Below are 15476 nucleotides of genomic sequence, written 5' to 3'. Positions count from 1 at the left end.
AGCTAGTATGTGTAGAGCCAAAAGTTTCAAACCTACCATCTGATTCCAAGTCTATTCCTTTACTCTGTATGAAATCTTCCTCTTTATTTTCAAAGAGTATATGGAGTGCTTCTAAACTCTATTATAAATTAACCAGCCCTAGTTTTTTACATTATGTTTGTTCCTATAAGATTTCTTTAAAAATCAGCAACTCTTGGAATTCTGACAATTGAGGTTATCGATAAGACAGTGGAGGGAGTATTTGCTAAGAGAACACTTATTCTGTAGCCTTTTTTTAGCAGAAAAGGAGATGAGACTTTCCTATTCTTAGTTGTGTACCGTTGTCACTTACTGCTCTTCCTCAAGCACTGCCAACTTGGGCTTGTGCCTTCTAATCCTTAGTAACACAAATACTTGCTATACTTTAATTATTGTGTTAGGATAAGACAGAGTAGTTGTTTCCACTTTAGAAAGATAAATTCTATGCCTTCAAGGAGCTTATAGTCAAAATTTGGTGGAAAATATGCCAAAGTTCAAGGGAATAGGTAGCTCTTCCTTAAGCAAATCTCTTGTCTATTTTACCTTGTTTGTGCTTAAAATTATGAACATATTTTGAGCTCTTAGCAAGAAAGGGACTGTTAAATTCAAGGTTGTACAATAGATTGCTGTAGTCCTGTGTAGAAGATCAAAATGTTAATCTTGGAAGAGTTTTCCTTATTTCATTTCACCTCTGCAAAGTTGTATGAATCTCTTGACTTGGAAGGAGAAAAGTTTGTCAGATTGATTGGAAATCATCAATGTTTTAAAGACGATTTGAGGAGTATTGTTTTTCTCTAATTGAGTTGTTTGCCTAATTCATTTCAATAATCACTATCAGCCAATACTACTAGTCTATTGTGAGAGTTGTTTGAGAGGATAGAAAGTTAGTATTTCAGAATCTTTGTTCTAAAGAAAAACTGATAGTGGGGTGGAGAGACAAAGAGCAGAAAAGATATACTGAAAGCTTATTGAAATTTGGAGAGGAATTATGGGCTCAGTGATGAAGGAAGGCTCTTTGGAAGGAATGGGACTTGAATAAAACCAAACAGAGGAGACCACTTTGGGGCAGAACAATGCTGAGGATGTATTCAGGGTGCAGTGAATAGTGCAGACCAGCCATATGAGATGATTTGTTGAAGGAGCCTTGAAGCATTTTTAAAAGAAGAATGTAATAAGGGCACCTGGCTGGTTCTGGCCATTGAGCATGTGACTCTTGATCTTGGGATTATGAGTTTAAGCCCCATGTTGGGTGTAGAGCTTACTTAAAAATAAAATAAAATGTTAAAAAAAAAAGAATGTTATAAAAATAAATTTAATCATCATATGTATGCAGGGTTATTAGAGGAAATATACAAGAAAGGCTTGGAGATCATTTCGGAGGGCACTTAACAGTTTAGGCAGGTAATAATGATGATTTAAATTGGTGGGCATAAATGAGAATGGAAGGAAGAGCTCATTGGAATAGTGGTTGTGGAAGCAAAAATTAAAGGATACAGGACTTTCAAACTGGGGAGAAGGAAGAAGAGGCGTTAGTAGATCCTAGAGTTTGAATTTGGTTGACAGGATGTTGGTGCTGTTTACTGAAATGGTGAAGTAGAGAGGGAGAGTGGGTTGAGATTGGAGGAAGGAATTTGTAGGCAAAGGAGAAAGTATTGTGTTTAATTTTAGATGTGTTTAATTTGACACTGGAGTATTGGTGTGAAAAGTTCATCCTGTGGGCATTTGGCAGTGTGCTAAAAGTAATTCAATAAAGTTTTAAGTTAGGTTTTTAAAAATTTTTTTTGAAGTATTCAAGTCCAGTGTAATACTTGAACTCATGACCTTGAGATCAAGACCTAAACAGAGGTCGAATTGGACCTTTAACCAGCTGAGCTACCCTGGGTCCCCTAAGTCAGATTTATTAAGGTATAATTTGCCTAGGACTATATTCACCATTTTCAAAAAATACACTTTATGTTTTGGAGCAGTTTACTTAGGTTCACAGCAAAATTAAGCAGAGATTTCCCATATACCTCCTACCACCACACATATGCAGCCTCTCCCATTATCAACATCCCCCACTGGAGTGGTGCATTTGTGACAGTGGATGGACCTACATTGATAATCTCATTATTATGCAAAGTCCATAGTTTATATTAGGGTTTTCTTATGATGTTGAACATTCTATATATCTGTCCTTTATAAATATATCGTTTGGTGAGTTTTGACAAATGTGTGCATTTGTGTAACTACAACCAAGATGTATGTAGACCGTTTTCTTTTTTGACGTTTGTTTATTTTTTGTGTGAGAGAGAGAGACAGAGCGTGAGCTGTGGAGGGGTAGAGAGAGAGGGAGACATAGAACCCAAAGCAGGCTCCAGGCTCTTAGCTGTCAGCACAGAGCTTGACTCATTAACCACGAGATCACGCTCTGAGCCAAAGTTGGATGCTTAACTGACTGAGCCATCCAGACACCTCAAGATGTAGACCATTTTCATTTAACATTTTCATCTCCACAGAAAAGTTCCCTTGAGCCCCTTGAAGTCTGTTCTCTGCCTCATACCCTGATCCCTTGAAACCTTTGATATATTTTTGTTACTATAGTTTTTTTCTACAATATCATATATATGGAATTATTAGAGTGTGTGGCTTTTTTGGGCTTATTTTCCTTAGCATGATACTCATAGAGTCATTCAGTTGCTGCACATGTATCAGTAGTTCATTACTCTTTATTGCTGAATAGTATTCCAGATTCATTTATCCATTTATTAGTTGATGGATATTGGGGCTGTTTCTAGTTTTTGACTTCTGAATAAAGTTACTGTAAACATTTGTATACAAGACTTTGTGTAGACAATACATTTTCATTTCTTCTGGGAAAATACATAGGAGTAGGGTTGCTAGTCATATGGGAATTATATGTTTATAAGAAACTATCAAACTTATTTAGAGTAGCTGTATCATTTTGCTTTCTGGTCAGCAGTGGTTAAGAGTTTCAGGTCCTTTGATTCTCATAAGCATTTGGTATTGTTAATTTTAAAATTTTAGCTTTTCTAACAGGTGTGTACTAGTATGTCGTTGTGGTTTTAACATTGCATTTCCCTAATGATTGATGATGTTGAACCTCTTTTCATGTTTTTGCCTTTCATATATCTTTGGTGAAATGTTCACATCTTTTGTCCATTTTTCAATTGAGTTGTTACTGAATTGTAGTGGTTCTTTATTCTTGATACAAACTCTTTATCTAGTAAATGTTTTACTAGTATTTTCTTTCATGCTAGTATTGTTTGCAGCAGAAAAGATTTTAATTTTGATGAAATCCCATTTATTTTATTTATGGGTCATGTTTTTTGTTTGTTATCCAGAAAGTTAAATAATTCTGTCTCTAGGGCCATTAAGATTTTTTTTCATGTTCTCTTCAAGAAGTTTTATACATTTTTATTTTTATTTATTTTAAAGAATGGAGAGGGTTTTAAAAAATATTTATTTTTAAGAGACAGTGCGTGTATGAGCAAAGATGGAGCAGAGAGAATTTTGAGCAGGCCTGGCACTGCCAGCACAGAGCCTGATTTGGGGCTCAAGTTTACAGACCATGAGATCATGACCTGAGCCAAAATCAAGAGTTAGAGTGGATATTCACCCAGCCGCCCCAAGAAGTTTTATATATTTGTAGCTGTTATGTTTAGGTTTATGATCCATTTAGAATTAATTTTTGTATCTAGTGGAAGGTAAGAATTAAGATCCCTTTTTTCCTTGCATATAGATGTCCACTTGTCATTCAACAAATATTAATTGATTTGGGCATAGGGCTAATACAGCAATAAATATGAACAATCTCTATCTGTTAAGAATATCCTGGAATGCTATGAAAGAAAGACTTACAAAAACATAAGTTTTGGGGCACCTGGGTAGTTCAGTCAGTTAAACGTGGGACTTCAGCTCAGGTCATAATTTCACTGTTCATGAGTTTAAGCCCTGTGTTGGGTGCTGTGCTGACAGCACAGAGCCTGGAGCCTGCTTCAGGTTCTGTGTCTCCCTTTCTCTCTGCCCCTCCCCTGCTCCCATTCTGTCCCTCAAAAATAAATAAATGTTAAAATAAAACATAAAATGCAAAAATAAATAAACGTTAAAATCAAAATAAAAAAACAAAAAATTGAAAAAATAAACTTTAAAAGAACACATAAATTCTGGCATGGTCTAATGCATGGGCGTATAAGCATATATAGTTCAGTATTTGGATCCAGGCTCTACTACCCTTCTGGCACAAGAGTTCATTAAACAGTAGCTATTATTCCATACTGAATACAGACCTTAAACATTGGATAAAGTAGTTAGTCTCAGGAGAATGATTGAGTATCAAGGGATGAGCTTTATTTTCCCTCATTTATAATTTTTTTTTTAATATTTTATTTATTTCTGAGAGAGAGAGAGAGGCAGCGTGAGAGGGGAGGGTCAGAGAGAGAGAGGGAGGCAAAGAATCCGAAGCAGGCTCCAGGCTCTGAGCTAGCTGTCAGCACAGAGCCTGACACGGGGCTTGAACCCACAAACCCTGTGAGATCATGACCTGAGCAGAAGTCGGATGCTTAACCGACTGAGTCATCCAGGTGTGCCCATCTTCCCTCATTTAAAGATGAAGAACCATTGTAGAGAGAGGCTAAATAATTTGCCCAGCATCACACAGCTGGAAGGATTTTTAGGGTGTATTTAAACTGGTTATATATCTTGAAGCATTTAAGTTGAGTGTAGTGTAGTTGAGTGTAGTAGTATGGTAGGCATTGAATGTTCTTCCAGAGTGAAGACCATCTTGTTTGCTATTCTCCTATAACCTGGTACTTTAGAACTCAGCAAACTTTTTAAAAAATTTTTTGTTTAATGTTTATTTTTGAGAGAGAGTGTGCGCACACACATGTGCATGAGTGGGGGAGGGGCAGAGAGAAGAGACACAGAATCCAAAGCAGGCGCCAGGCTCTGAGCTGTCAGCACAGAGCCCAACGTGGGGCTGGAACTCATGAACCACGAGATTGTGACCTGAACCAAAGTCGGATGCTTAACTTACTGAGCCACCCAGATGCTTCTCAGCAAACGTTTATTGAATGAATGGAAGTTACTATTAAAATTGTAGTGCAGAATATGTGAATTAGATTAAATGACACATGAACAAATTAAAGCGTTTTCTTTTTTAATTAAAAAAATTTATTTTTCTTTTAGGGAGAGTGCCTGCAAGCAGGGGAGAGCGGCAGTGGGGGGGAGAGAACGAACCCTGGGATTATGACCTGAACTGAAATCATGAGTCAACCATTCAACCAACTGAGGCAGCAAGGCACCCTGAAAGTTGTGTTTTCTTAAAAAAAAAAAAAAATTTTTTTTTTCACGTTAGGGGCACCTGGGTGGCTCAGTTGGTTGCCTTGATTTCGGCTTAGGTCATGATCTCCCAGTCAGATCAAGCCCTGCATTGGGCTCTGCTCTGACAGCATGGAGCCTGCTTGGGATTCTGTCTCCCCCCTCTCTTTGTTCCCCTCCCCTGTGTATATGCATGTGCGCTCTCTCTCAAAAATAAACAAACATTAAACAAATTTTTTTCCTAGTAGTTTTGTTGGGCTTTTGAATCTAGAAACCAATAATGAGTAAGTCAGCAGTATTTGTGTTTCCCCTGTGTTCCTGTATTTCCTGTACCCAACTTCATAAGATTGAATGAACATAAGAAATTGCAAATTTCTAAGTCAGAAATTGTGAAATATTGGCAGTTTTCTATACTCAGTCCATTAAGGCCCTATATCGTGTTACCTCCTTCTTTGCTAAACTGCTGTTTCCTGTTTCTTATTTAGGAGAAAATAAGTAGGATAAAATAAACTAAAAGAACATTCATTTGTTGAATAGGGTGAATATTTGTCATATGCTTAGTCCTGTGTCTTAATTTAGGAAATGGTGTATAATCTTTAAGGAGCTCACAGACAAGTAAGGTTATTGTAGATCCCTTATTTTACAAAACAAACAAAGATAAGATTGCAATTTTGTGTGATAATTACTTTAGAAGAATATAGTAGGTAGCATGGTGAGATAGTTTCTTTTATGACTCCTGCTTATCATTCTGGGAGTAAAAAGGGAGCTCTTTGATCAGAAAATGTAAGCATTCATTTGACATTGTTTTATGGGTGTGATTTTCATGTTCTAAAATTATTGATGCTAGCCATGAGTTACTGCCACTAGGGGGAACATGTAAAAGAAGACTATATGGTGAACATACTATTAAACTGTCAACTTCTAATTATTGTCGCAGCTTCGTATTCATCCCTGTTTCATAGCATTGTGATTTGTGGGTAGATTGGTGTACTTCATGATTGTTGCAATTTATTGAGCAGCATTTTTAGAAATTCAGACATTGAGTCTATTTTTTGGTAACTTTATTTAAAATGTTTTAAATCACTATTTATTTAATATTGACCATAATAGTATCTTTTATCTTTTCTGCAAGTTCAAGAGTATGGCATGGGCTTCATAAAAGATTGTTATAAAAACTGACAGATAGTGCTTATTTTGATTACTTTTTTGCCAACTATTTTTTCCAAATAGTTTTTAATCTCCATTTTTGGGTCTCAGGTTCTTCTGAGAACCTGAGAACTGAACCTAGGAAAAGTATATATGCCCTCTGATTTTTGTATACAATTTGATCCAGAATTCTTTTTCTTTAATAACAACTATACAGGAAAAGATGTTTAAAAATTTTTTTTTTAATGTTTTTTATTTATTTTTGAACGAGATGGACAGCGCAAGCCGGGGAGGGACAAAGAGAGAAAGAGGGAGACACAGAATCTGAAGGAGGCTCCATGCTCTGAGCTGTCAGCACCAGAGCCCATCGCAGGGCTCAGACCCATGAACCGTGAGATCATGACCTAAGCCAAAGTTGGATGCTTAACCGACTGAGCCACCCAAGGGCCCCAGGAAAAGATACTTTAAAATATGACCCCCCAAATATCCCTCCCTGGATTAGGAATCAGGTGATATATTCTGTGTCCAGTTCTGCCATTTACCAGTTGAGATTCTCTTGCATGTCCCTTAAACATTCCTTGTTTTACCTCATAAAGTTGCTTTGAGGATCACATGAGGTCATGAAGTGTTAAACTGAAAAGCATATGTAAAGAAAGTAGTAAGATTTTAGGTGAAGTCACACAGTTGTTAGTATTAAACTAACTAGTTATTTTTCCTAGTTTTTGAAAAAAGAGTGTTAATATATTTTTTATTCTTAAAAATATGTTACTCAATAATTCTTTTATTAATGTCAAAGTTTCCTTAGTGCTTTTGATTATGCAATTCAAGTTCTGATACATTAGCAATTGGATCAGCTCTATTGTATGCCATTTAAGATGCTTTGTGTGTGTGTACTTCTCTGCTTGTGCTTGCTTGGTCCCTCTGCTTCTGAGGTTTAAATAAATGTGTACTTGAAATGGTCTTTTCTTAGATGGAGATGGGGATGGAGATGGAGCAGCTGGAAAGAAGAAGAAAAAGAAGAAGAAGAAGAGAGGACGTTAGTGTCTTAAGTTGATCTTACTAACAAATTAGAAGTGTTTGTTAACCAGCAAGTTTGAAGTGTAGATTTGAAGTTGCTTAAGATCCTGGTGTATGTTAAGGAAATAAATTTGGGCTTAATAGAAGTAGTATTTAGTGAAACTCATGACTATTTTTTCATTTAACAGTCCTGTTCGTGTTTTCTTTACCTTTTATTGACATAAGGGATGTTAATAATTGATTCATTTTACTGCAATTTAGGGATGAGCTTATCATTTAAAACTTGAATAATGCAAATAACAACTCTTTCAGGGATGACTAAAGTGATGCCACTGTGGTAATAGGAAAAACGTAGTTTGTAGTTCACCTGCAGCTTTGAAATTGTGAGATTCTTGATGAATATTTAATGAGGATTCCCATTATTTAAAATTGGTGCATATGGCAAAATTTTACTAATGACATTGTACTATTTCATATTTACTTAAAATATGATTCTACTTGTGTTTTGTTTCTTTAAATGGCCAACCAGCACTTTAGGGATCTGAAATTCTATTTAGGGAGACAGGGGAGAATGTATGGTATTGGGGAATAAATGTTGGGTTGGGTTGAGAATCAAAGCAAGTGCTAATCTTGGATGCCCTCTGGGCTATTAGAGACCATTGAGTATTTGGTTATACCTTTCTTTAAATCTTTTTGGCTAAAATTTTATGAATCAGAATATTGGGGCTTGACTCATTTTTATCTGTATTGAGAGAAATACCTAAATATTTTTTAAGAAAGCTATTGGCTCTACCAGCAATTTTCCTGATGTGTCTCCAGATGAAGATGGGATAGCCTTCTTTCTGTTCCGGCATCTACTTTTGTTAGATCCTTCTACACATCAGATGTCAGTTCTGTCCCTAGCATAGTCTGTATTTAATGAGCACAGGTTACCTGTATTCTGGGAGTCTTCCAGAGATGTGGTATCATATTCCTTCTATTCAAAAATTGCTTAACATGTGCCTGTGAGACATGGTATTGTCTGAAAATGGTTTGAGAGATAACTGTTTCTCCCAATACTCTTAAATTATTCCCTAATGCAAGTAGATAAACAGGGAGGAATGTTAGGGACTACTTTGTATTTGCCATTGGTAGAATTCTTCCACTGACATGTTTTAGTAAGATGCCATCAGCTTTTATTGTGCCTCCTCTGAGGATGTTGTTGAACCTATTGTTCGTTGTATTTCCTTATGAGTACTCGTAAGAAATACTCTTTTTTGTGGTCTTAGTATCAAGAATAATTGTGCTTTTCCTGAGTACTTAATGTATTTATCTCATAAGTATGATGTATATGCAAATAACCTAGCTTTTTTAAAAAAATACTGGCTACTAGAGAGCTTAGAGTCAAATCTGTGGTTTTGTATTGGCAATATTTCAGGTTCTGTTTTATGTTCTTGCCATGTTTTGATTTTTTTTTCCCTCTAATTTACTATTTCTTATTTGTATATTTTAGATCTCCTTGTAGGCTATCATAAATCACTTCTGGAATAAGCCAAATAATGTAAATTATGAGCCATTCACTGCCCCCATTTTCCTCATTTATAAACTGAGAGAATTATAAATGATAGCAGTGATAACTGCAGTACAGATTGTTATAATTATTCATAGTTTTAGATAATAACTTGGGCATAGTGCATTATAATTTTTAAAGGTTATTGAAGATTTCATCTGGTTCTTCATTTTGTAGATGAGGAAACTGAGGCTTGGCACATTTGGCTGTTTGTCCAAGTCACAGTTAATAAGTGGTTTAGGCTAGACTTCAACTCTCCTATTTTGATTACAAATTTTTTTCTCTAATGTTCTTTTTGAGTCTTGTGTCTTACTAATTTTTGGACAGTATAAAAGGCATCTGTCAGATTTATAGAGAGATAAAGCTGAGGGTGATAATACTCTTGTTGATAAACTCAAGATTTCAAAAAGATCAGGAAAACTGAAAAATAGGATTAGCAAACTGAAATTTTATAAATGTATATAAAGTTAGTACAGGGTGATAGGATCTAAAGATTTTGAGTGCTAAAACATTGTGAGCCAAAAAGCAGGGAGTTTTCACTATTTAATAGTTCTAGGATTGTTAGAATTAGTAGTATAGTTTTATATTAATTATACCTTATTTGGACTATTTATATAAATCAGTTCTGATACCAACTTAAAAAGAACATTGACAAATTCAGGGTTGGCACATAGGAGTGAAAGTGTTAAGAACCATTTCCCTTAAAGTGGTTTCTCATCATAGAGAGGAAGGAATCCGTAGAAATGAAAAGTAAAATGTTTTCAATGTAAAGAATAAAGCTAGAACTAACAAGCATAGGAAGAGCTTTCTAATAGCAGTTCTTGTAGAATGAAAGGATTTTTGCTTGGGAGATGAAGCCTGTTTCCAGTTTTAAGTTCACCGCCCTCTATCAGAGGACATTAGGGGATTCCTAGGTTTAAGTGTAAAGCTAAATTAGATGACCTCTGAAATCTTTTTTGATTTTAAATCAAATGTTCCTTCTGAGGAGGATCCTAAAGCAGTGTTTCCCAAGTTTACTTGTCCGTGGGATGCTTTTAAACATTATGTAAAGACAGACAAACATTTGGTGCTCATGAGATACTATTTGGATTAAAAGAAGGAACCAAAACATGGTTCCATAGATAATTTGCCTCAATAAATGGTCATATTTTTATTTATATAGTTCTTTTTCCCCCCCATTGGAGAACAAGAAGAGCAAAATATATGTTAAAATTTAAGACAAAAATCCACAACATAAGACCAGTTATAATAAAAAGAAAACCACATATTTCACCTCAGTAGTTGAAATGCTACAGATATGCATTGAATGTCTTATATCACTATATAAATTAACTCAACTTCCTGGCATTCTTTGGAAACAGCAGGTATTACTAAAGGGTGGTTCTTCATATAATAAGAACTATATAACTAGTTCTTATGTATTTAAAACATTTTTTTAGAAGACAGATCTCCAGATATTTTTAAAAGTCCTCTTGGAACACTGGTGTGTTTTAGAACATAGTTTGGGAAATAATGCTCTTAAAACATATGGAAGGACTATACCTTTTCTCAAGTACCTGGAAATTTGTATAGGGCTACCTAAATTCTTTTAGCACTGGGTATATATATACTCTTAACTTTTATACCTAATATTTCCTTGAAATAAGTTTTTCACTTCTAGCTTTATATTTTTACTTAATTGCTATAGGATTTCTTTCATATTTTCTTGTTGCTGCTTTGATTTTTATTTGTGAAAACCAGTCTTTATATGCTATTCCATTTCCAATATAGTAAATGAAGACAAAAATATTAAAATGTGCTTTCTGCCAAGGCATATGCTGTTTAAATATATAAAGGAATTCTAGAGAGTTGAATATTTCTTTTCCCAAGCATCTGTACATCAGAGAGGAGGTAGCCAGGTGAAATATCTTATGTTTTTAACTGTAAGGCAGCAAGGAGATTCTTTAAAATTAGGTCATATAGCAACCATTAGGAACTGAGAAAAACTGTAATGATAACTGCTTAATTTCATTTTTAACTACAGGAGTTAATGCTTTATTTGTATCTCACAGCAAAAGTTCAAACAGACCCTCCCTCAGTTCCAATATGTGACCTGTATCCTAATGGTGTGTTTCCCAAAGGACAAGAATGCGAGTACCCACCCACACAAGATGGGTAAGGATTATAAAATAACTTCCAGTTTGATTTTTGAAAATTGTAGCTTAGCAATAAAGCAGATTTGATTTTTCTCAGAACTTTGCTTTACTGCCTTAATAAAAGCTTGTGAATTTGTTAACCAAAAATACAGTAGAAGCCCTCTTACCCAAAATAATTGGGACTGGTCATAGTTTAGTTAATCAAAAAAGTATGTTAAAGTGGGGAATCACAAAAAATAAAAATCTTTATTGGTAAAAGTTAACTTAAAATAAACATTTGTTTTTTTATCATTCTTGATATTTGAACATGTTTTTTTTCTTTATAAGCTATATCCATAATGCACTGTCTGTGAATGTATTCCATTTTGAGCTTCTGTGAATAAAAACTATGTAATCTGAGGGCTAATACTTACATGTTTACATTTTTTCCCTGAAACCATTTGCAGTTCTTATTAGTACTTAATTTGACAAGTTGGGTTTTTTTTGATGACTTGCCTTTATTGAGATTTTTCTGAGTAATCAGTTTAGTTTTCATAGAAACAATTTTTTGTGTACTATATAACAAAATTACATAATTATAGTAACTGATAATTTACATCGGTTTGTGAGCAAATCACTTGATTGTTCTGAATAGCAACAATTTCTGCTGGTCAACAGACACTCATGGTGTCATTATTTGATTGGTTAAGAACATGGGAGCTGGGATTCATCTGAATCCCAGCTCTAACACTTATTAGCTTTGTGACTTGGGCAAGTAACTTAACCATGTCTTTGCTCTCATTTCTTCATCCATAAAATGAGCACTTCATAGGTTTGTTGTGAAGAAGAATAATGTATGTAAAGCACTTAGGAGGGTAACAGACACATGGTAAGCATTCTTAGTTGCTGCTGCTGTTATTATTCAGAATAGGGACCTATCCGCCCCTTATTTTCAGAATACAGTGACCATTGGTCAGTATATTTTACAGAGGGAATCAAGACCATCAGTTAATCCAGTGGTAGCTATAGTTGGTTAAGAAAGCTTCTACTGTAGCCTTGTTTCATTGACCTGTAAAGACATCATTGTTTTTCTTTAAACTTAGGAAAGAACATGATATTGTTATATTTTAATTGCCCTCTTTCATTCCCAATACCTATAGGAAATAAGTCTATAAAGTTCTGAAATTTAATGTCATGAGCATCTTTTCTTTGAATTTGAATTCATCAATCACCATCCCTATCTTAAAGCATCTATTTTTGAAATGTTACAGGCATGTAATTTAACTTTTCATTGTACATACAATATAATCACATTTATTTTTAAATATAATCTTTTTAATTTTTTTTTTTTTTTTGGTTTGTTCCCTCTTCTTTCCCTTCCTTCCAGACCCATGTAACCACCTAGCAGGTAGCCTTCCTTATTTTTATATGCTCATATATGTGCACATCTATGTCTGTTTATGTAAGGGGAGTGTTTTGGTCTTGTTTGTTTTCCAAATTGGAATCCTGTACACACTTTGCTCACCTTTTCTCATTCAGGAAGGCTCTCCAAGTTAGTCAGAAAACCTGTTATTCTTTTGAATGGCTTCATAATATTCTATGGTGTGAATATGCTACATTGTGTTTCGCCATTTTCTAATTGATGAGCATTTACTTTGTCTCTAATATTTTTTGCCATATTATAAACCATTCCATAATAAGTATTTCTTAAGTATACACATATAAGTATACACATATGTATTTATGTATAGGTGTTTATGTACGTATCTCCTTACACTCTAGCAGGTTTACTGTGGGATAGTTTTCCAGGAGTGGAACTGCTAAATCAAAGAATAAATTAATACTTTAGTTTATGATTCCCAAACTGCTAACTATTGTGAGCATTTTTTGATTGCTAGCTTTGTTCTTTTGCTCTTTTAAAAGTTTTAAAATTTTGAATACGGTATATTGTACCTCTGGATTCCTAGCAGTCTCTTAGATTTTTTTCAAACTCTTCCTCTGTTTTATTACATCTTTATTACTCTGGAATTTTTTTGTGTAGAGTTGGGAGTGCTACTTTTATTTTCTTTCAAATGGATAGCCAATTGTATTAGAATTCTTTATTAAATAATTCACTCTACTCCATGGAATGACTACCTCGGCCATATTCTATATTCTCATATTATGAGACTATATTTTCATAGTCAACCAATTTCTATTATTGTACTGATCGGGGCGCCTAGGTGGCTTAGTTGGTTAAGCGTCTGACTTCAGCTCAGGTCATGATCTTGCGGTCCATGGGTTCGAGCCCCGCATTAGGCTCTGTGCTGACAGCTCAGAGCCTAGAGCCTGTTTCAGATTCTGTGTCTCCCTCTCTCTCTGCCCCTCCCTGGCTCGTGCTCTGTCTCTCTCTGTTTCAAAAATAAATAAACGTTAAAAAAAAAAATCTATTATTCTACTGATTCATTTGTGTATTCCTGTGCTAGTATTATTTGGATTTGGTTATCAACAACTTTATAATATATGTTGATAATTTGATAAGGCAAGTCTTTCTCCTCTCCCATACACACCAAAACACAGTTCTTTTTTATACTAAGCTATTTTCAGTCATAATAGTTTTAACACATACACCCACAGAAAAATGCTCTCATTAGAATTCTGATCAAAATAGCATTATATTTATGTATTTTTTCTCAGAAAATTGACAGTTGTGTCACATCTCAATCCATTGTATTAGTATATTTTCCCACTTATTCTGAGTTTTTTCAGGTAGGTCCTGTCCCATTTTTGTTAAATTTCTTGTTTTATGGTTTTGTTACTGATGTGAACAAGATGTTTTTACATGTGCTTCCATTTCTGTATGTTTATTGCTAAGTGGAAGAAAACCATTGATTTCCTATACTTATTAATAAGTAGATTTAATATTTTTAACAATGTGAATATGGTGGACAGTTGAAGTAATGTTTAGTACAAGGAAAATTGAAATTTTATAAACCTTAAAAACTATCTTTCCCTCCTTACTATCATCTTTTGCAAATTAAACATTATAGAGGCAGAATAACTTCTGATTTTGAAATAGAGAAAGATATTAATTATATGTTATGTTTCTTAAGTAATACTTAAATATTTAAAAGCAATATTGTATGCTGTGAGGAAATAAAGAAATTTATTGTGGTTATGTTTCCTTTTTAGTAAGTTTTAATATTTTTTCATATTCATATGGCCAATTTTGACTATTTACAAATAGAACCAATATTCTTAGATTTGGTAGAGTATTAAATACAGTTTTGTATCTGCCTTTTTTTAAAGTTTTATTTAAATTCTAGTTAGCACACAGTGTATTACTAGTTTCAGGTGTACAGATAGTAATTCAACACTTCTGTACATCACCCAGTGCTTGTCCCAACAAGTGCTCTCCTTAATCTCCATCACTTGTTCACCTATTCCACCTAACCATCAGTTTGTTCTTAGGTAAAAAGTTTCTTTGTTCCTTTTTTCTTTCATTATTTTTTTAATAAACTTACTAAAAATTGCATGAATTATCACAAAGAACTTGCCTGTGTAACTACCGCCCAGGTTGAGTGCAGCAGTTTACTTAGCTTTTTATTTATTTTTATTTATGTATTTTTATTGAAAATAATTCTGTAATTAAGAGAAAGAATTCCATATTACGAGAATAGTACAAAGAACTCCAGCATACCTTTCACTCAGGTTTTCTTTAACATTTGCCTCTCTAAAGCTCTCTCTCAGGGGAATATGACAATTCTACAGAATATATATATATTCTATATAATATATCAGTAACATTCCATTTTCTCCTTGGAAGATAGAAAGATAGAAGGCAGATGTGGAAAATGTTATGTTAGTGAATTTGTATTCATACTATTTCTGAATTATTTGAAAGTAATTTGTGTATTTTTGATGGAATACTAGACACGTAGATATGTCGTTTTCAGAATCTAGAGGCACACGATGATAATTCCTCACTTGGATAAGGTATATCCAGTTTCTCTAGTGTGTAATTACTATTTTTTCCTCATAATTAGTAATTTGCACTTCTAAAAACATTGACTTTCTGTGTGGATTTCCTGTGTTATTAAAAATTTTTTAAACCAGTTTTGAATGACTATACTCTATTTTGTATCTTAGTATAATTTTATTAGTGATTTTCTTATTTTTGAATATTTATACTGTTTTCCAATTTTTACCATTAGAAAAAATTCTGTAATGAACATTGTAGTTTATTAATTGGATCTGATTTTCCTTGTATTCTGGATCTCTAGAAGTAGAATGAATTATTTTGAAATTCTGGATAGCTATTTCTAAATTTAGTA

The 15476-nt window shown here is 34.0% G+C and overlaps 1 protein-coding gene across 4 annotated transcripts in view; it reads left to right on the top strand.

Moving 5' to 3' along the window:
* Positions 1-15476, top strand: part of METAP2 (methionyl aminopeptidase 2) — a 28699-nt gene that overhangs the window by 2602 nt on the left and 10621 nt on the right. For 2 of the 4 annotated variants that reach the window (XM_077772289.1, XM_077772288.1), the window contains exons 3-4: positions 7454-7519; positions 11101-11203. In XM_077772289.1, the coding sequence (XP_077628415.1) occupies positions 7454-7519; positions 11101-11203 (169 nt within the window). The remainder of the gene's footprint in view (positions 1-7453; positions 7520-11100; positions 11204-15476) is intronic. The other 2 variants (XM_077772291.1, XM_077772290.1) reach the window with 1 other exon arrangement.

Source organism: Crocuta crocuta, unplaced genomic scaffold, assembly GCF_008692635.1.
Source record: "Crocuta crocuta isolate KB4526 unplaced genomic scaffold, BGI_CrCroc_1.0 scaffold216, whole genome shotgun sequence".
Classification (NCBI taxonomy): domain Eukaryota; kingdom Metazoa; phylum Chordata; class Mammalia; order Carnivora; family Hyaenidae; genus Crocuta; species Crocuta crocuta.
This window is presented reverse-complemented; position numbering and strand designations above follow the sequence as displayed.